Source organism: Lepeophtheirus salmonis, chromosome 13 (assembly GCF_016086655.4).
Source record: "Lepeophtheirus salmonis chromosome 13, UVic_Lsal_1.4, whole genome shotgun sequence".
Taxonomy (NCBI): domain Eukaryota; kingdom Metazoa; phylum Arthropoda; class Copepoda; order Siphonostomatoida; family Caligidae; genus Lepeophtheirus; species Lepeophtheirus salmonis.
In genome coordinates, this window is record NC_052143.2 from 45,277,167 (window position 1) to 45,301,237 (window position 24,071).

At 32.4% G+C, this 24,071-nt stretch overlaps 1 protein-coding gene across 1 annotated transcript in view; it reads left to right on the plus strand.

The window, feature by feature from the left end:
* The first annotated feature begins 903 nt into the window (after positions 1-903).
* LOC121127896 (uncharacterized) overlaps positions 904-24,071 on the plus strand; it is a 46,062-nt gene continuing 22,894 nt past the window's right edge. The window contains exons 1-3 of the mRNA XM_040723467.2: positions 904-1,369; positions 18,575-19,363; positions 20,103-20,270. Of these exons, the coding sequence (XP_040579401.1) occupies positions 19,085-19,363; positions 20,103-20,270 (447 nt within the window). The 5' untranslated portion in view covers positions 904-1,369; positions 18,575-19,084. The remainder of the gene's footprint in view (positions 1,370-18,574; positions 19,364-20,102; positions 20,271-24,071) is intronic.

A 24,071-nucleotide genomic window follows, 5' to 3' on the forward strand; every position in this document is an offset into this window, starting at 1 on the left:
CTTAACCTATTTATGACGTTTCTTCATGTCCACTTAAAGGAAGCTTGTATACCAGAAGTGGTACGCATACCACAGTTTGAGAGCCACTGATTTAGAATTATGTATATGACAAGAAAACTGAGAAAGGGATTTCCTAATGAATCCACAAACATCACTCCAATGATTAATTAATTACCTTTGCCACATTTTGCAGATATTAACACAAATGAATCATATTCAAATGTTTAGTTTGAATATATGTACATATGTACAAATCCTTGAAGCATGAGTAAGTGGCCTAAAAGTGATGGTGTTACCCACAGATAATCTAAAATGAGTCACTTATACAAATTGTTGAAAAGAATATTTGTCTTTAAAAGAACAGAAGAAGAAAAAGAGTTCAAAATCAATTACTAATTACTGTCAACTCTAGCTTAAAAACCTATAGAAAAGTATATGGGCTATTAAAAAAAAATGTAGTAGGTATGGGTTATTTACAACACTCTACAAGAGTGGGCGGCTTTAAAAAAAAAAGTATACACTTACATATATTAAGGGAAACTCATTTGCTTTTGCAAACAATTTTTTTTTTTTTTTCATTTTTCAAATATCATTTGCATTTTAATTATTACTATTAGTATGTAGTTTTTAATATTTTATATTTTTTTGTATAAATAACATAAATAATATGAGCTAGGCTATGGTGTTACATACCTACATACATACTCGTACATGTGAAGGTAGTTATTTATGAAGAGTCTCAAATATTTGGTGGTTTCTATGGATATTTGCAAAAATAAAATAATAATAACCAGGGCATTATGATGCTAAGTATTATATCATATTTTTTTCGGGAATGAATGTATATAACATACAGATAGTATTGATTAAATTCCGTTCAGAGCAATTTTCTCTATACCTCTCAATTGCTAAAAGTATGCTTAAAGGTTAAGTCTACACTTAAAAAAAGTTCATTTTGAGTTTTGTTTTTGGTGAAGCCAGTTCTTTGTTAGAGCGTACACAAAATGAAAGTAAAAACAGAGACAATTCGACACATTCTTCAGGATCACTACGACCCAGGTGAAAAGGGGGATCAGGCGCCCAAAAACTGTTTGCTGTTTATGGAGCCAGTATCGAATACAACAGCAAAGCAGGGGCTTCAACGATTCTGTTCTAGTGAAATGGGCGTCGAAGATTAGGCTCACTCTGGCAGGCCGATTATCGATCCCGTCGATAAAATAATGGAAATTGTCGAGTTGGACGAGCATGTGAACACTTATTCAACTCCCAAGAACTATAAGTTAGCCAGAAAACCATTTGGAACCATGTAAATCGGATAACAAAACAAAACTGTCAATAAATTTTTTACATGCCTACGCTTAACATTTAAGTATATTGAAATTTTTTCTCATGCAAGGTATTAATCGTGAAATAACTGCTCACTAAAGACATTCACATAAAAAGGCTCAAAACAAATAATAAAACCTAATATTTGAAAAAAAAGAATAATAAATATTTCAATAGGTCTTCTAGAAGGCTATACACTTAGTGACTCCTAAATTTTGATGTCCTTTTCTCCTAAGTCTGAGGGACTTGTCTGTGTCAGACATAAAAACCGTCTCATAGAATAATCTTTTATAAATGACGTCATTATAAATATCATCCAGTGACATCCCCGCCAATCAGTAATCACCAACTTTTATAAAAATAGTATACATACTTTATTGAGGCCTAACTTAAGAAATTGCAGGCTATTATCCTGCATGAAAGATACTTCTATTTTGACAAAGCTAATTGAATTGGTTAACTGAGCTACTTACCAACTGCATTAGAAAAAATGATTTCTTGAAGAGAGTTTTTTAAAATTCGGGACGTTTTCCAAAGATTTATAATTGGAACGGATTCTTTAGTGACATTTTAAGGACTGATGCAACTCTATACATAGAAAACTATTAGACAAATATAACTTTTAACTTATTTATAAATAGGATCAGAGTTGAAAGATAATATATATATATATATATGTCTTGGAGGAAATATCTTTTGTTTTTTGTAGGTCTCACCTCTTTAACTCTCAATTTATTCCCCATAGAAGATTCAAAGGATCGTTGTTTGAATGAGTCATCTGCGTATTACCTTATACAACTTAGAGTTAGTTTGTTCATCTTTAACGAGTCTTTTGGGAGTTGATACAGACTCATTTACATTCATAAGCATTTCACCTGTACAAATGTTTTTAAAACTTTTATTTTCTGTAGGTTCGTCTACTACTACTCCTGTGAGTGAGTGAGTGAGTGAGTTAGTCGTCGTTTTTGAAGTCAAGATAAAGAGTTCAATAAATAAATTTAAGGTTTATAGAGAAACACAATACATACTAGTTGTAGTACATTCTATATATGTTTATGGCATTCTTCTAACCCCCTTCTTTTCTTCTTCTTCTGAGAGAATGAGGGAGTTACACAAAGGGAAGAAGACGAAAAATCAATAAATTAATGGGTCAAAGAATAGGATTTATGAGGCAAGAAATAAACAAGAGACTTCTTGCCAATACATACATACAAACATATACATATATGTACAGAGTGACTCATGGGAATGGAAGAAGGGGTTATGTTGTGGTCAAGGACGATTGACTCTATGAGTGTACTACGTATTCAGCTGTTCATCCTTCTCCTAGGAAACAGAGGGGTAAGGTATAATAACGTTGCTTTAGCATAGAGTTAATTAGGAACAGAGTACAAATAATGGGCATTCTTTGTACATTAGCGTGTCCCGGTTTGGAGGTAATGTGTTTCTACACTGTTAATCCTACTCCGCAAATTAGAGCTCAATATATAAATTTTTACTTGCAATCGATGTTAGACTATTGAACATAAATTGTTCTGAAATTTACCAGCTTTGATACGCTCTGTTATTGGTTGCAATACCTCAACAAACAATAAAAATGAAGGCAAAATGACAACGGATGGCATATCTCCTCTGCGCCCATCAGATTTCTTGACTGTTGTGGCGCAGGAAGAGCGCCAATGAGTACCAGGAGGTGATGGAAGAAGTTGTGATGCCAACTACTTCGATCACTGTTGCCAACAAGACTCAACACTCAGTCATTACAACCTTAACAACTCAATCTTGGCGCAAGGAAAACCTCACTGATTTTCTGACCTGTGGCCCCTCATCACCCGCCTGTTTGTCACTGGACGATAGAATATGGGGCTTTGTGGATATCGAGGCATGCAAAGTTCCCCACTACAATGTTGATTCCATATCGACCTTCGTTGAGAAGGAGTGGGCTAATATGTCCAATGAATACGCCATCAAGGTGTGCATGGCCTTCAGACTCAGACTGGAGGCCATGGTGGCCCCAGAAGGAGGAATTTTAATAAATAACTGTTAATAAAAGGTTTATGCAGTTATAATAAACCAATAGACTTGATACTATGTACACGTTCTTCTTGATGAAGTTCAATTAAATCTTACTATCAAAAACACTAAGATTTGCTGTCGCATACTGTACTTTGGTTTTATCGTCAGAAGATGATCACTTTTTGTTTCCAAATAGGAAGACATGTGGTCTGATAGATTTCAGTTGTATGGGGGAAGGAGGGTACATATTTTGAAATGATTAAAATTTAATTTAGAATAAAATATTGTTTGCTTGTTTTTTTGGAGAAGATTTTCTCAATCTTGGAAAATTATTTATATCAAACTTTATTTTTATTACAATTAGACTTCAACTGATTTTTTCACAACATTAGAACAGTTTATCCATTTAAAAAAAAGTATTCATAAGTTACTGACAGCATGGCAAAATATGAATTGTCCAATGAAAATAAAATATTTCGTCTCTACATCCTGAATGGTATTTAAAAAAGTAATCTGCTAAATTTTGGGTTCTACTTACAATTTTTGGAATGACATTGCCAATTTAAGAATAAGAGAAAATAGTATCTTGGATAAAAAGGGTCTCTTTCACATGTCTTGCACTATTCCATGTTCCATGCCAAATATTGTAACTTTATTGTTGCAAAATTTTTAAAAAACAACAACTAAAGTGCTCCTTGTCTTCCAAAATATGATACGTCTGAAATGAGTTCAACTCAAACAGTTCCAATACAATATTCAAGCTAAAAAACTATCTTATTTGATCAAAATACAAAAAGAGAGGTACACAATTTCAACTAGAATAGCACTGGATGGAGTGCAAAACCACCCTCTAAAATCAAATTGAGTTAATGATCTCAAAATTTAATGGTTTGTTATTGTGACTATATATATAATATTCTCTCAAAATTTGATCAAAATCCCTTTGGAACATTTGGCGTAATCTTGGTGACTAAGAAACTAAGGTAACAACCAAAACAGGAGTTGAACTAGAATGGGCGCTCCGTCAAAGTGAGTTACGTAACTCAATTTGTTCCAAATTATCGTCAATTATGTATTTTTGACGTTTTGCGTTACCTTAACCTCTTACAGTCTCCAAATATAATCTTCGTACCAAGTATGATCAAAATTGATCTCTAACTTTTGGCGTACTCCTAAAGTGAATAAAAAACAAACAAATGCAAAAAAATGCCCACCGTTCACCTTTATTGGCGGAAGTAAATATCATATTTATCGTCATTTGAAGCAGCATTTACCTTGAATTATTCTTAAATACCCACAAAATTAATGACAAGTTTTGATATTTTGGTTTTATTTTTCATTTTTTTGTAGAAAAAAGTTGCATATGTAATACAACAATAAAATCTCAACATTTGGCTAATTTTAAGTCAATTTTTGTTTCAATTTTCAATGGCATGAGGGTTATACAATTTTGCAAATAGTATTTTTTCGATGGTTTACAGTAAACATTGACGCTCTACGTATCCATGGAGGAGATGAAATATCATTATAATGATAGATAAAGGAATCAACTTTCTTCTTCAGATTTTAAAAAGATAATTGATAAATATATGATACACTCACTCAAGAGGATATTTCATTTGCATAAATGTGGATATATTTATATCTCAAAAGAGCACACTTCTTCTTAAATGAAGCATTTTTAATTAGTTCCACTTGAATTATTTCATAGCTGTACACCATTTGATGAAAAAGAAAGGAACTAAAAACGAGGACAAATTAGTTGGATATGAATGCGTAGCTAGTATTTCCATAAATTAGAATGCTTTATCTTCCTCTAAAATGTTTAGCTATATCAATTTGTATATTGAATTAATAGAAAACTTGTATTATTGTAAATTACCGGTAAGTATCCTTACATAAGTTATTAAGTCATTTTGAGAGATTTGGCCTATCACTTTTCAACGATAAATTGGAACTATCTTAAAATTCAACCTGCTTGATAAAAATGGAATTTGGAGTGTATTTGTTAATATGAAAAAGTTAGACATGATATTAAACAATAAATTTATTTAACATGTCCTCCCTCAGCAGCCACCATCTTCTCTATCCTGCCCCTAAAGGATTTGCATGCCCTGATGACTTCCGCGGAATCGACAGCATTCCACTCCCTCGTAATGGATCCCTTCAGGGCCGCGATGCTCTTGTGGCTGACCTTGCACACCTCCCTCTCCAACTTCCCCTACCAGTAGTAATCACACGGATTGAGGTCGGGTGAGTTGGAGGCCAGGTGTTGCGATCCCAGAAAGTGATGTCGTGGGAGTTGAAGAGGTTAGTGGTCCTCATGGCGATGTGTGCGGGCGCGGAGTCTTGTTGGAATATGAACTCCCTCCCAGTGGCCGTATCCTTTAGCCAGGGGATGACGAACTCCTCCATGACTTCGCAGTACCTTATCGCGTTAACTCTTTCCTTGGGATTGAAGAAAAAAGGAGACATCACCTCACCGGTGCTGAAGATGGCACCCAGGGTCATCACTGAGGCCGGGAACTTTGTGGTGAAGACCACAGGGACCTCTTCTCTCTCCTTGGCAAGCCACCTCTCCTTCTGGACGTTGTAGCTTCATCGACAGTCCAGTTCTTCTCGTCGGAGAAGAAGATGATTCTTCCTCCATGGCTCTTCAGGTCATTGAGGAGACGCTTACCGTTGGTGAGCCTGGTGGCCTTCATGGATGCCGTGAGGATGTTCTGTTTGGCCATTCGGTATGACCTGTACCCGAGGTCCTCATTCACAGCCTTGGAGACCAGCTGTTTGCTCACTCCACAGTTCTTGGCCAACCTGGACAAGGAAGTCACCGGCGAAGCCTTGATGGACTTCCGGAGGCCTTCAAGGAAGCGGGGAGTGCGGATTCAGTCACTTCTCATGTTGTGGGCCTTGCGGTAGACCTTCCCCTCAACCTCCCAGGCATTAAAAATCCGGTACGCCGTGGTCTTGGAGTAGTTAAGAAGCTTGTAGATAGCAGAGGGCTTGTGTCCTGCGCGAGCCAATTCGAGGATGGCGTCTCTCCTTGCTTGTTCCATGAGAACTATTGTTTGTTGTCAAAACAATTGTGGTGGAAGTTATAGTGTATTGTTTACGCAACCTTTTATATTAGTATGATTTAACCCCGAATATCCACATTATGGATCTGGATGAAGTTTAAAATAGTTCCAATTTATCGTGGACACCCTGTATATACTTTTAAGTTGCTCAATTTATAAGCTAAATTGATTTTGAAACCCTTTAATTTTAGTCATGTATACGGAAAATAGAAATTTTGAATCCCTGACCATTTTTATGGGCATTATAACCAGTAATACTTAATTATTTTTAATAAATCCATTCAGTAATTATCGTTTAATGGAAAGAAGGATTTCAATATATTGTAGCATTTACAAGTCATAACTTGTATTAGTAAGTTAACGCCTAAAATGAGATGATGAGTTTAGAGTACTTGTGATGAGAATAATGCAATTCATTGTATGGTTGATATATTTAATCTTATTCTTTTAACTTCTTTACTGAAAATGACTAATTGATAATGAGTATTCTAGGGTAAACAATAAAGTTCAAATTACATGATAAATATGAAAATACTTTTCAATAGAGCAAAACGTAAATGATATCATCAATACATAGTTGGTAATCAAAAGAACAGATGCGTTTTAATCCGAGTATGGACACGTATTCTAATGTTAATTTCCTGAACAGATACTTTCCTGAATTACCACATTGCCAAACGTACACTCTGTCTGAAAAATAATAAATATACTATATAATGATTCAGATTCTCATTTATATTAATCTAATCCTAAAAGATATAATATTAGTTGTAAGCCCCAGATTGCAATCATTCAGTGTTTATTACTAATAATAAATTCATTTCCTTATGAAGGCACTTCAAGTGTTCGCTCAACCCACAATCAGAACCATTGTAACCATAAACCTGATATTTTCTCAATAAATCACGGAGTTATATTGATATCACATATCATTTGTTGTCTTCTATCGATGTTTGGATTTCTTGGGTTAATATTTTTCGTATTAGTTTTCAATGATGACCAGCTTACACTCTTGAGAATTATAGAGTATGAAACAATAATTAATTTATGACACTTAATCCCTGAATTTTGCGGCAAATAATTGAACATTTTATCTTATAAAATTGGTGCAACATTAATATAAGTCATAATTACAAAGGATTACAGCAGGAATTTATCATACAATAAATAGCTCATTTTATTTTTTCCAGCAAAAATGACATTCGAAATGTGGCTATGGGCAAAAAAGTTTAGGTCAGAGTGTCTTAAAACTCATTTTAATCAAAAAATGCATTATGAGACATATAAATTGTAACTTCTACATCATTTTCTTATACAAGTTACAACTTGTACACAATATGTGTTTCCTTCATGGTTATATAAGAGAAAACTTATTTGTACATTTTGGGACGATTTGACATATTACTTGACCCATTCTTGATCCAATACACTCCTTTCAGAAGCTGTAAATAAGATACAAAATATATAATTAGAAACAAAACATGGGAAAAAGTATCAACAACAATAACAACCATTAAATTGCATGATCAATTACGTAATGAAGAGAGAGAGAGAGAGAAGTTTTGGCTGAAAAGAATAAAAAATAAGAACAAAATAAAAGGGGTATTAATTTGTATGTTATATACAATGTACATAAGTCTGTTATTTGTGATTCTCATTTCATAATCATGGTAAAGACATTGCTAGCATGTCTTAAACATGTTCTCCTTACATACATATGTTTATTCTTCATTTTTCTCTTAAATTATAGATGATAAAGGAACAATCATTTGACTTGAAAACCAAGAGGGAATTACTAGAAAAACAAGAAGATAATTATTTCAATACACATTATACATACATATTACGTACGTAGTAGATAGCTACAAAAGTAGCGTGTCTTGAATTGTGTTGTAAATAGACATGCATATAGCATCCTCTATTCATGTCCGTATGTATGTCGATATTCATGATGATGCAGAGGATTGAATCCTCCTGCCCTGCACCTCACTCACGCCAGAGTTGAAAACACAATCGAAGAATAAATAAGAATCAAAAATACATTTAAAATATAGTTTTTCTTGGAAGACGTCTTGCAATAAAAATATTAACAAGTATTGTATGTTATTTATAACCTAGATTCTGAGTCACTTTGACATTGCCTCTATCCCACAACCCTTTCTCTAGAAAGAAACAAAATAAAAAGGCTGAAGTCAACTAGTAGTCATCTTCTTATATATTTCAAAAGTTATTTGTAATTCCTCAGATATTGACAGGAATTAAATAAAATTCAACCTCTCCACGCTCAGAAAATTGATAAGAGGTACAAATAAATCAACAGATAACAACCAAATACAGTCTACAGAATTGGTACCCAAAACTACGTTTGTCGTATTTTTTATGGAAACAAAATAAGACACTTCTAAACACTAATTTTGATATTTTGAAACATTTTATTTAGCTATACAATAATCAATAAAAGCTTCTACACATCGGCAAAAGGATTGGCAATGAATGATGTGTCCATGGCGTTACCATGATAACAACTTTGAGCCGCCAATCTAAATTTGAATGACAAGTGCGATATACATTCTTCTTCAAATTGCCCTAAACTGCAAAGTCCAGAGGGTTGAGGTCAGGTCTAGGAGAGGGCCTCATTGAGGGAGGCCAGAAGTGGCCCATATTGTTGCAGCTGATGTTTTGGTTCTTTTCAGTTGTTTGGCCCTGTGAAAAATTCTTTTGACGTTGTAGGTAGTCCATATGGAGATGTCAGCTGTCTTTTTGGCACTGATACCGGTGTGGAGGATATAAGACAATTTTAAAACCCCAGTTCAAAATGAATAATGACCATCCAATTGCTAATTAATTCAATGTGTTTCTTTTTTCCAATAACCTAATAGACGAATCAATAAAGAAAAACAATCATATTATTCTAATAGAAATTGAATGTCAAGTAATATTCAATGCATACTTACTATGTTATTTTTTTAAAGCTATTTACTGAAGTTACATCAAGATTTTTTGGAAATTTGACCATTTTATTTAATAATATACCAACTATAAGCCCCAAGATGGTGCCGTCTTCAATTATGATACAATTCGTAACATCAATATGGAAGCTGTATAGGTATATACGAGTATATGTTTGGCAAACTCCGGGAAAGTTAACGAAAATTGGATTGAGGGTCTCTGACATTAATTAGAAAACATATATTACTAATTATGTAATTTACTAATATAAGATACTCTGCAAGTTAGATTTCAAGTCTTTTAGGGATTTAATAGTTAGTCAGATCAATGTTGTAATTGGACGGTGCCAAGTCTGGTCAAAAAGCCGTATGCAAAAGTATTTCAAAACCAAACATCTCAATCGTTTCTTTGGCGAGTTTTTAGTTGTGTAATGTTGCGTTATCATGAAATAAAATCACTTTATGTTGCTTTTTATGAAATTCAAGTCGTTTTGAGAGGTATGAACACGCCCTCTGGTTTTCACATTCAATGGATCTGCGAGTGCTTGTTAAGTTTAAGCATAATTGTTATCCAATAATACTAACCAATCGCTGTTGTTAACCCTGTTTCAGTATTTGTCCAAATTTTTAGTTTTTTACGTCCCAATTGCAACTTTTGAATTTTTTATACCACTCAAGGCTCTGTTATTTACAAAAAAAAAATATATATATCTTTTCATCGTTAGCTTCGACAGGTATTCGATGCGATTCTGTAGCTGTTTTCTTTAAATGGAAACTTAATCTTAGTTTCCAGGCACAAAGTTCGACTTTTTCTCCTCTCTTACAACTTTACTGTTGCATAGAACTTGCATTGTGAATAATGTAAAATATCCTTTGTCAGAAGTTAAAACCAAGAAAATTGTACAATTGCGTTGTCTGACGACTACCAAATAATGCTTATGTAAATTCCAATTTCATATTTACACACCTTGTAAACTGTATTGGTATTGAAACGAGTACTTGCAGTGCGCCATTATTTTCTAGAAATATATTACCAATCTAGAATGGACACTTTGTAGAGCGCAAAACGTCAACCTAAAGTTAAATTGAGTTTTGCAACAAAGTTATCGTCGATTATCCCTTTTATATGTTTTGTGTTAGCTTGACCTCTCAAAATTTAATGGCATTTCACAGTGACCACGTATAACATTCGTACCAAGTTTGATCAAAATAGACAGGTAACTCTCTGCGTAAACCTTGTGTCTAACAGACAAAATGTTCATAAACAAAATCTCTGTACAACTTCATTGGCGAAGGTAAGAATCCATATTCCTGAGACCACTAAAAAAATGAGAACAAACTATCAAATTTTTGTGCTCAAGCATATTAAAATATAGAGAACGCTTCGGTTATTTCCTGTCCATTACACCTTCTTTGTATATTTTAGTCGAAAAAGTATTGACAATATGTCGCGTCTTGACGAGGGAGAGACACAAGCTTATTTATAATAGGAGAGATCCAGGATGACCAAGAGACGTGAGGAGAAGAATTCACGTGGAAGAATAATGTAACACAGTTTATATGTTCATGTGTATTCTAATTATACTCTAGGACGATACTATTTATAATACGTAAAACTCAGTACTTATAATACATAGACGAATATACAAGAATATAAAAACCAGAAAGGACATATTAAATACATAACACAATACTAAACGTAATTGATTAAAGTGTTAGAAGAGATTAGATTTTGTTGATCCTTGGGATCAACAAAATCTCATTTTGTGGGTTTTTTTTTTTTTACCAAAACAACATTAATTAAATTAATAAAAAAAGTTATGCTACGAGAAGAAGGGTTTAAAAGTGCATGAAAGTGATGGATTTTGTACTTTGAATATAAAACAACTGATGTTTTCTTATCCTACCTAGTTCATCCTTAACATCTTAATTAATCTGACTTGTTTTAAAATAAAATAATAAAAAAGAAGAAGAATTAAGTGAAAAAAAAACACAATGCTACCATCGCATCGGTTGCTTTAATTAACTCCTGCCTCCTTTTTCTATTGTATTTTTGTTTTTTAATCTAGAACATAACTTTTTTCTCTGCCGTTGTTATTTTTATTATTATTAAGTTCAACTTAAAAACCCTGTCGTAATTATGTCATTTTCCTCGTGACTGATATCATTGTGTTATGTATTCTCAATGTATTTTGTTTTTTGAGAAAACACGAAATAATTTCCGCAATGTCTTCTTTTACAAATGATATAAGTGCCATACATACATAGAATAATATGTTTCGAAAAGGTGCTTGTACGTGATTATGACACTAGTAAACTAATTAATTGTACTAATTAGACTAATTAGTGACAGATACAGAAATACGTGAGGAACGATGACTTTTCTACATACATAATGTGTGGAATTGTGTTTTTTTGTTTTCATAAGAAAAAGCTAATCCACAATGCATTTCACATCATCTCTTGAAAAAAGATCATCAAAGTGTTTTATAGAGCAAATTCACATTCTATGACGAAACTACATTATTTGATATTATTATTATGATTGAAGTCATCCTAAGGGAAAGGGGGATTTTTCATTATGACAATCTTTGACATAATTGTAATTTAATTAGTAAGAAAGTTGAAGAATAATGTTTATTTAAGCTATGTATGCCCCTGAATATGGGCAGGGAGTATCTGAAAGAAAAAAAACCCGTTCTACACTAAATACTTTATGAGAGAAAACTGGAATAGAAATTACAATTTTTAATATGAGTTATCCAAAACTACAATATTTAAGATTCTATCATCGAATTATCCACCTTCTGTGCCCACACATGCCTCAAGACAAGGCTGAAGGCTTCTGAATTCTTTGCCAATTTCGATGAAATCAACAGAACTCAATTCCTGGACAATGAATGCATTTAAATCAATGATATCATCGTGGTCGATCTAACATGCCTTCTCTCAATGTATAAAAAACAATAATAATCCGGTAGATTCAAATCTGGTGATGCTTGTGGCCATTTCCCCCCTTCTGCCAGAATCTCCCAAAGTTGTCGTAACACTATGATTGATGATTTTTTGGTGAGCAATTCTTGCCTTTGTCAGTGGATAATCAAATTTGACGATGGAAGATGGTACACTTTTTGTAATTGTACCCTGAATAGGATTTTAATTTTACAGATTTTTCCGTCTAAGTTTTTTAACAAACTACTTTTAGTAAATATTTTATATTTCCCTATTTTCTTGGCAAAACGGAAATCATTTTACATAGTAAAAAAGAAGGGTCCACACGTTCAACTTGATGAAAATGAATCTATAAAACTCTTATAAATGTCTACCTAATTATTCCTAACTAGATATAAGCTGATACCTATCTACCTATAAACCATTTGTCCATGCACAGAGATGACTAATTTTATGTAGTATATATATATATATATGGAGCAAGGCAGTTTGGTGTTGCTGCTACTTAAGGTATCTACTAACGGATGTCTTAATGAATCATGCTGCACATTTGCGCTACTTAAATGCAATAATACAAGCCACTTGACACAGACGCAGAATTTACGAGCCCCTACGCAATATTAATTAAGCTAATGGTTGTTCCATATATTTTATGTACCTATGGTTCTTTCATGTAGATATGAGTGAGTGCATTAAGAAGGTAGATGAGATCATTTAGTCGTTTTTATTTTTTACTACCAGTGGATTTTTATATGTATATTTTGCTGAGTAAAGAGAATCTCATAAAAAAAAAAAAAAAAAAAAGAAATAATGCGATATCAAAAGGAAGTGTATCTACAAAATAAGTCATGTGGACTGCCACCTTATTCTTTTCTTGCTTTGAAAAAGGAAAGAGAACAATAGTAATTGATTTTAAAAAGAGCTCAATATTGGTTGATCATTACTAAAAATACCTTTTCAACTTTACCAACAATAGCACTGCAAAACAGTTGTGTATGAATGACCTAAGGCCTAAATAAGCCTACATCACACTAACCTACTTGTCACGATACTAATATTTGCGTACAGCTCCGGATACAATCGGTGTTTTTTATACTATTTTGGAACTAAAATATTCCCATAGACATTTACAGGGGAATTTACGTCGAAAAATAAAAGGAATTTATTTTTTTCTTTTCTTTAGCAAGTTTTGTTTAAATAGCTTGACTTATGAATTCACAAGAATAAAGTTGGAACTGTGTCTCTCCTATGAACTCACAGCGACACAAAGGAGATTGCATCCATTGATAGGGTGTCCCTGGTCACTGGCTACGTTGAAAAAAAAAAATTATTATGAAAAATAACCACAAAAAAGCATATACCTGCATCAAGAGTATATCCATCTAAATAATTTCAAACAAGGGATGTCGGTCCACACTGGGGCTTACTCCAAAATGTCTTATGTCCAATGTCTTACTATGGTTGATGGGTAATTACTCCATGGGTCCATGGGGGATTGTTGGTGGCAGAAGGAAGGAGCTCCTTCAACATAGGGAATTAGAACTAGGTCTTCTCCCAGTACGAGTTTCGCATTTTTCTGTGCCTGGAACTTCTACCCCCCATCATCTCCCAGTCTCAACTTTTTGGACTATTATTGTTGGATAACTGTTGAGCAAGTACAACAGAACCAACCAGGAAAATAATCAATCTGTCAAGTCAGCCATCAGGGAGTCATGGGAGATCCCAAAGTCTGGAAACTGTTCTTGCAGCTGAGGGAAAATACTTGGGATAGTTCAAATAGTAACTTTTGTGTTTATCAATTTACCAATCGTGAATTCAAAAGTTGAATCAATCATAAAATTATGGCTCTAAAACTCATTATTTGAATATTTTTAATTTTATTTCCGGCACACTGTACATACAGGGATGTTTTATAGGGTTTTTGGTTTTCTAGCTTGGAAATTTGATGACTTCTTGTTATATATTTGCTAATTTATTGGCTAACAAATAAATTTAAAAGGTTAAGTAATTTGTTTTTATGATCTCGTGACACTTAAACTACAGGCTCCAATTGAAATTTAGACCAGAAGTTGCAAGTCCCCATATCTACGAGGGTGGTTTGAAAGGTTTCCGACCTCAACATGTATATGGAAGCACTTGTAACTGAAGTCATCTCACAATCTATTTAGCTGGTTTCATCCTATTTGGACAACAAATATTAAATGAAAGCTAGATAATCGATTTTGACCATTTTCAGAAAAGCACTCACATCAAGTGTCTCAAACAACAGCTACATATCAGCTGTTGTTATGTACCAAATTAGCAGAAACTTTGTTGAGTAACTATCCACAAATGCTATATAAATCATTCTTTACATTGAGGTGGAAAACTTTTCAGATACCTCTCGTATAGAGTATATTTTAGAATGCGTTCAGAACTCCAATACCACTATAGGTACAACCTCCACAAGTTTGCTCAAAATATACATATAAACATAGCGAGGCACAACATGTCAATTATGAATAATTTGAATAATATGGACAAAGGGAGGGAATAAGAAATTAAAAAAACCTTGAACTCATTCAAATAATTAGCATAAAGTGGTCATACGTTTGGAGCATTTCTATTACTAACACGAACTAAAGTGATTTTGAATTGTTATAATTTTAACGACTCCTTGAAGAGTAGTTCTAATTAAAATGATATAGCCACATAAATAAATACGTAAAGAGAGAGAGAGAGATAAAAGCCAGAGCTTAAAAACAAATAAATGTCGAGTACAAAATACACAAAAAAATGAACAAGAAAAACCCAGAGCTTGCAAGTGCTTCAATAATTTCATCATCAAAATATAAGTACACAATATAATATTTACAGTGAAGAAAATAGTAGAGAAAATAACAAGATATTGATATTGAGACTACACGCCCTGTTTTATGGGTGACTACTACCAACAACACCTTTCAGGTTCCTCCAAATATTAAAGAAGCACAGCACATTCCATGCAGTATAAAGGCACTACCACTATTTATAAGCATATATACATACCACCACCACCACCCACCCAGTAGGCATGACTGAAAGTGAGATTATTGAATATTTAAATAAATAAAATCAAACAACAAAAACATCCAACTGATTTGGCATTTATTTCATCTTTTAGAAGAAGACACACATAACCTAACGTTAAAGTCAAAGTCAAGTATTATTTAAGGGTTCATTATGAATAAATAACGTTGTGGTGAGGTCCCTTTCATGTAAAAAGGAGACTTGAGACAGGTTGGTATTGAAATAACAACACATCTGGTTAATTGAGAGGTGGTGTATTTGACATACGAGGGGGGTACTTGTGGTTCCTTTTGTATTGATAGTTAGTCCTTCTCTAATTAGCTTATTAATTATTAAATGATGATTCTATTAGAAAAAGGAAGAAGTTTTGGCTCCATCGTTATAAGTCATGATCTATTTATGTTTATTTAAATGGTCGGTTATTACCTTTATATTTTATTAATAATATCATCATTAAAGGAGGCTTATTATTTTTCCAGAAGAGGGCAACACTATCATCTTCTTTAGGAATAATATAATGAAGTACCTGAGTTTACTAATTGAATTAATAATAGTTTGGAATTATTTATAATTAAAGTCTAATCAATGTATTTATTATAATAATAAGCATGGGTACAGATAGATTGATGATGATGTGAGCGGAAGATTTCTATGATTACGTCCTTAAGAAAAGTATATTTCTATAAAAATTGACTTTGTGTCGGATTTCTTAAGATTAAGGTGTATTCAGGACGTGATTTGTTTGGAACCAATACAACCTGGGGATTTGGGTATGATTTTTTGTAAATTTTATCATTTATGCTTGACTCATTTTTTCAAATGTATTTAAACTTTTTTAACTATGATAAATAACTGCAAAATAAAGACTCTTCAAAAACGAACTTGATTATATGAGGTAAAAAGTTGTTTTTCAAACAAAATAGTATTTGTACAAATTTACCAACTTGCAATAAATAAAGTAGCACTCAATAATTACTTCTTCGAAGTCCTTGGCTTGGATGGAACATCCTAAAAAAAGATACGCACACACATGCAATTTCCTCATGTCGAATGTTTTTTTAATGGGGGGGGGGAAAATATTTGTAACGAGTCGTATCGTTGCCGTGAGTGAGACTAGTCAATGCTAATGAGGCCTTTAATGATTCGTACAAAGATCTCATTCACTGAATTCATATGTTGTGACCGGTTATCTAACAGAAATGAAAATATGTCATGTACAGTAATATTTGAGATTGTAAATCATAGATATATATTGATTCTTAGGCTCGAGGGTTGAAAAATTCGTCGGAAAATTTAATATAATGTAAATCAAATTTGTTATACATTCAATGTCAAAAGACGGCCAAATATTTTTTATAGTGTAGGAAAATGTCTAAAGTTCGGAACTTGGTATTGCAGCTATTCATTTATTTTATTAATCAAAATAAGAAAGTAATCTTGAAACGTCCGAAAAAACGGATCTTTATTGACGTGTTTTGATTTGAAAATCTTTAGGATATCGAATAAAAATGATTAAATGTAAAATTAAGTATTGCAGATTATAAGTAGGAATATATATTTACCTCAATACTCTAACATCCTTCACGACATGAATATTTTAATCCTAAAGATGTTGCAATTAAATAAATATATGTACTCTTTTGGTACCGTGTATTACGCGCAGATATTTTTATTTTTAACGATTTTCTTCATTTTTACTACTCAAATTTTGTTTTTTATTCCAATCGATTAATATATTATTATTAATTATACTTTGAGGGTTCATTTATGTCCACTAAGCAATCTTATGTTACCTACTATTTGGATCTTTTAAATACATACAAATAGGAAAATTTATTGACAATTCAAAATATCTTGTTTTACCAAAGGTCATCCAAAAAGATGAATGGTTCTATTTTGGATGACCAGTAGCATCATTTCTCTCACACGGATATGACTCAACCTAAGCATGTCTTGATTTCATCTATTCATATATTCAAAAAAATATGTTTTTGAATGGAGGAAAATATCAATTTGAAAATTGGCAATAATTACATATACATAGTATGTGTTTATAACTAATGATGGCGTTAACAAAGGGAACTTGCTTTTGACACTTCATTCTTCAAGTTTATCTATCTCCTTTCAAAGAAAATGAAGGTTTAAACGTTCATAAATCATGCTGGGATTTAATTAACCTGATCTACAACCATCATATTTTTAATGTAGGGTGGTGCTATTGTTTGCTGTTCCTTGGCAGTCACCTCTATTTTTCTTGCCTTCAAATAAAGATTTAAAGGCTAATGGATTTTTGAATATTAAACGCACTAATCACATCATTTCAACTCTTATTGTCTTTGCATAAAGTATGTAACAATATTGTTCAAAGAAAGTAAATCATTAATGAAGGTTTGTTGGGCCCTAAATCAATAATGATAAATTGTTGTATTAATACAGATGAGGGACTATCAATTCGTGACGTCATTCCAAGTCAGCCATTTTTTTCTCTTCCCTTCTATCATTTTCTCCTTTTTTTTTTGTTTATTTGCAATATTTTCATTTGTTTAGTCCGCTGCCGCCAAATAAAAAAAGAAGGGGGGGGGGAAAAGGAAGAAATAAACAACAACAAGACCTACTAACAAATAACAAACAACTTTGTGTATCACAAACTCCTCCTCTACATCCAGTGGAAGGGAAGAAAAAAGAGAAAAAGACAAAAAAAAGGAAAAAATTGTTTCCCCCTTTTTTTTTTTGTAAACGTCGAATTGTATCGTTGTCGCCGGGGTTTTGTTTATTTGTTGTTTACTACTCTCCTTTTAGGAGTAACATACTACTATGAGTACACATAAAAAGGAGTGAGCACGCCCGAAGGAAGGAAGAAAAAAAAGAGATGAGAAGAGAGGCGCAATAATAATAATAATAAGAGTACATAACAAAATAAAGGGAAAAAAGTGGGAAGGGCTTGAGAAACAAAGTGTAGTGTGTTTTTCCCCCCTTTCGACCAATACAAAACAAGACTCGAGTTGTTTATTATTTATGTATGTCAAGGCGTAAATAAATGTGTATATTTGTGTACATCTATATATATATGTAGAGAGAGGAGAAGTCCTACTTATAGAGGAGATACAAATTCATAGAAGCGATACATTTGGCAATTTTTATATATGTATAATTTAATTTACTCTGATTGTGTAAGATGTAAGAATGTTTATTATCCCTTCTCTATAGGTTTTGTATATTCGTGAGTGTGTGTGTGTGTTTCTTCTCTTTGCTCCCCCAAAAGAAGAGGAGTAGAAGAGGTACTTCTTCTTCGACTACTAATACTACTAACTTATGCATGTATCAACATACATACAACATATTCTCGCCGAGAGCTTGAAGTAAGATCAAAAACAAAAAGAAAGCCCCTAAATTTTGAAGAAGTAGAAGAAGCGCGCGATCAACAACAATAACAACAACATTTTTAGTGAGGCTGCGGAGGACACATACAAAAGTCCTAATCAAAGACGCATTTAAAAGCGAGGACGCTGAGGACGAGGTTCTAGTTGATGTGAACTTTTTTTCCTTTTTTAGTCGAATTATTTATCTTTGAAAAATAATAAGGATATTGTGCCTCTGGAATAAGAAGTTTGAAGGAAGAAAAGGGCGTCTTCTTGCATCATCAGGACTACATGAGAATCTCATCGACTCTCATCTCAAATCTCGAGTCGAATCATCCTTGACTTGGAGATTCTAAATATGCTAGGTGGCGCTGTGGGATTATCAAATATCTGCAGTCTGAATAGTAGTACTTCCAACCCCACAGGAAATAATATCCCACCTTCTACCAGTAGTAGCAAGGCTAGAGGATTCAGCCTCTTTAATAGCATCTCATCCTCTAATTCAACATCTTCTTCATCTTCAACCTCATCCACCTCGGATCGATTCGCTTCTGATCTAGAGGCAGCCTGGAGGGACTCTCTTCTCTCAATAGCAGCCGCAGCAACTTCTTCTACTTCCCCCTCAAACGGGAAAATCGTAAGTTTCTTCTAACAAATACATAGTTGTAATTAATTGACCGATTTCCGTTGTACATATCACCGTGAAAGAAGTCATCACGTAGCTCTTTGGTTCATTGATAGTTGTGAAATATGTCTATTTCAAATGAAACAACTATCAATAGCAGTAATAAATAAAAACAATAACAAAAAAAAAAACACAGTTATTTAAACTGTGAAATCTCGTGTCTACTCCATTCTACAACTCTTTTCATACAAATTCATTTCCAATTGTTTATTATAGAAGGGGGGGTTATTAGTCTATTTAGAGCAGGCGAACCGAACGTAGAACAAAAAATGAAATAAAATTTTGTTAAAAAAAAAATATACACATTTTCATTAATTTACTTCTTTTTTTTATTTATTATTATTTTATGTATCTCCTAATATATACAAAACACAGATCTTTTGAGGTGTAATTGTTTATGTTACAAAAAAAAATTGCGTGTTAGGAATGGGCCTGGATTTTGTACACACACACACACTAAAAATATTTGCTCAAATCATTTACATACAAAATAAAACAGAGAGTACATTTAATGATGTGATTTTGTTTATATTGAAAATGATTTGCAACCCGCACCCATGCAAACACACAACAAATTAATCATTGCCCATCAACACCTAAAAGAGTGATTGATGGAAGGATGTATACAGAGCACCTAATACTAATAAAATACTCTAGTATCCATGTTCATGTAGTACTCTTTGATTTGCAGGATACAAGCCTTGAGGATCATCACGACGGAGTCATCAATCTCTCATCCTCCTCCTCAGCAACAAACAGCAACAACATTCATTCAATTCACAACAATAATATTAGTAACAACTCACCCCTTACCAATAATAGAAGAATGGACGTCTTGGACAACTCCAATGAAGAACAGGTAAATAATCTTCTCTTTTTTTTTTTGCAATTTGCCCTTACTTAGCTCCTATCAAAAATAGGGGGGGGGGATGTGCATGCATCCTTCCATCTATCAAAATATTGCAAATAAAAACCAAGATACTTATTCTGAAAAGAAAAAAACATCAGTTCACAAATAATAATTTCTAATCTCTCTTTTTTTCCAAATAAAATTTTGTCAATAATTGTTAATATTATTTATTGATAATCCTTCATGCCTCAGTGAGCAGACTTAAATACGTACATACATATGTACGTGAACAGTACACCCTGCATAACTTGGCATTGGATGTGTCATTAATAGAGATGATAACATATAATATTATGTAAATATGACACATTGCTCAGAAATGTAAATCATTTAACTAATTTTTTTGATTGATAATTACATAAAATGTACCAACAAACCCGTGGTTCTTCTTTGCCTCCATAGAACCAATTTAAGAGTCTCAATATAACCATTCCCTAAATACATATTTTTGGTTCTAAAAATGTAAATCCTTTTCTTCAAATTCTAACGCAATTTTTCCATGCGGTCACGCCAACATTAAATAGATATTTTGACAATAAAAAATTTATTTATCCCTTAGTAATTGTTACATACATATGATAGTATTTGCACAGAGAAACACGCTTTGGAACCTTGATAATTAACCCCAGAATTGGTGAATAACTCAGACACCAATTATAACAGTAAGGGTTAATACAAGGCAATTAAAAAAATTGTGTGAAGGACTTTTTATATCATAATTAAGACAAAATAAGACACACATTTTATTAAGAACTACTGATTTAGCATATAGTTAGACTCAACGGAGGGTTGCAGACCAAATTGTCGTAACTTAAAATGAAAAACATGCGTACTATTCCAAAAAGTCTAATATTTAATGTGAACCCATTCTCTTCTAGTGATCACAAAATACTTTAAAATGAAGAAATTTTTAGAATAAAAATATTTTTAAAATATTATGAATAAAAATATTTTTTAAATATATGAATAATTAATACGTGAAATACCTATATTAATAGGGAACCATACTGCATGGGCTGAATTGTAAAAGTTAAATGATATAAAATTTTCATTTTTTTTAAGAGGCTTAATACTTAAAATGGGAGAGACTCCCCCCTTGAAATGAATTTCTCAGATTCATTTTGCTGTAAAAACTGACAAAACCATTATTCATAACGAAAGAATATAGTTTTCATAGCTTAATTTTTATGCTACGACAATTTGGCTCTCAACCGAGTGAATGCTTGTTTAAAAAAATAGAGAGTACTTAAGTTTTTGATCGGTATGAAACAAAATAAATATAAGTTAGCAAATCGTATAGCCTCTAACATACCGAGTTAGCAAAGTTTGAAAGTAACACGTCATGATACGTTATGACTACTTAACAAAACCACAAATACCTATCATTTGCAAATATGGCGTGGCCATAATATCTATACCTACATCATAGGTATATGTGAAGAGCACGCTTTTCAAAGAGCTTCAATCCCTATTTCAAACCGACTAAATAAAAATATAATAATACCAACATAATGATAACATAAAAATAACAATTTTTGCATTTTGGAAGATTCATATCAGAGAATTTCATTTCCTTTCTGAATATATCTACGTTCCCTTTACTGCTCCTACGTAAAGGGAACGTCTTACCTTGAAATAATGAACGTAATGTTTTAACATTAAAATGCTAAGAATTTACCTCTTAACTATTAATATTATCATTGTTTTGTATTTTTTTGTTTCTTCGTGTTGTTGTTATTAATTATACAAAGAAAGATTTCTTGACTTGATATGCAAATTCTCTTAGAACTGTCTTTAATTGTACTCCATTAAACTACATGCTTATCTACCTGCATTAAGCACAAAGTAATTTATTAATGTAGTTTTATTGTTCATGACAAATTGTTTGTGTATTTTCCAGTGGTTCCCAATCTTTTTATTATTATTAAGGTACAAATGTGAAAAAAATTGTTCTAATGGAAAAAACCCGTTTGTATAGACACTTTTAGGCATCAGTACTTCTTAAGGGTTTTCATTTACTTCAAATAAGAACCAAATTTAACATATTCGATATATGTTACTTTTTTTTAATATAGTCAGTGTGTAATAAAGTTATTTTTGAATCTTTATCCTCTTTATTGACTCCTTGAATGCTGTTACTTTTTGGGTTGTTTCCAGAGATCAGCTTTATTTGGGACCTTGATTTTCTACCTTTATCACCAATGTTGATTTGATGATCAAATAACCTAAAAATATCAAAAAACCATTACATAGATTTATGTATAAAAAATCAGATTTTCATATAGGCAAAATTTATTGAAAAACACCACATGGATATTAAAATAATCATATACTACGCATAAAACCTTTTAATCGCTCAGAAAGCGATTAAACGAAACGTAAAGAAGATCAATAACCCACAAAATTTTCATTTTCTTAACTATAAATACAAGACTTTAAATAGTCATATTTTAAATGATTGGGGGTTGATAAATTCAAACTCAGAGCTAAAAGTAAATATAGATGATTTTAGAGACCAATCCAGACAGAATTGTTCTTTTTTTTGACTAGTTTAGATTAACCTTCTTTTACTTTTTTGCACTAAAAATTAGAACAATCTGATTCTGGTCCAAGATTTTCTTACTAAAACCCAAAAACTACTCCCTATGTACTTTGTACATAGCCTTTAATCCCAAATATATTCACTTTCCAACTTTCCAATAGACCCAAAAATTATTTAAAATTTTGGCACTGATGTCTTGGTGCCTATGGAATTAATACAAGAAGTGAGACTCTCATTAGCGAAAGATCCCAAACATACGTTCAATGTTCGTAGATCCTTGAAGGAGTTAAATTATGCTTTTCAAAATTAACTTAAAGACCTAGACATTGGTAAGCTTTTATGACATTTAAAGTTTGCTGAATATGTAATTTTGGGTCCGGATTTTGTAAAATTAAAGCATCTAAATAAAAAAAAGCGTTAATGTCTGAATTGGATCTTAAAAAATTATTACTCTGTATGATTCTTTTCTCAACGTGGACTGTTCCAGGAATTTTTCTATATTTTGAAATATTTTATTTCAATTTTCCAACTCTGATAAATCCCAAATATAATAATGAACACTTTGTGATTAATAATTTGGTTCATTTTTAATCTATTATCTTTTTTTTTTTAAACCTTAGTGGATCCTTTTTCCCAAAACTGTGTCGATAATAATTTAAATCCATTTCCGTTAAAATGGTCTATGTTAAATTTAAAAGGACTTTATGTCTATATTCTTTATTAAAAGTAATTACAAAAATAATCAAAAATTCCGAGTAATCTCCTAATTATTCCGACTCAGATACTTGATAGTTGGTAGAAAGTTCACCCTTGTTGCAACAGTTCTATCCATAGTGATAAAAATCAGGTGCCTTTTTCCACTCTTCTTTTTTTTTACGTTGGCAAACTAAAGAATAATTTTTTTTTCCTACGACCTGATTGAATATTTGATTATGTTCATTAAAGACGGAGAGTATCTTGGACCTTTCGTTCCAGAGTTATAATTGTAAGTCCTTGTTGTAGTCAGAGTGGAGTCGAGGATCGGAAACGGAGTAATTCTAGACAACGTCTTCTTAAATTACGTCTTTTCCTTCGTCACAGCTGATCTAATAAAACGTCATGATAGCTAAGCTACTCTCCTACAAAACATTCTTCAAATTGTAAGGGTAGATTTTCGGTTTCTTTTATTTAAAATGCCCCCAAAATACACGCGATTTTCATTACTATAT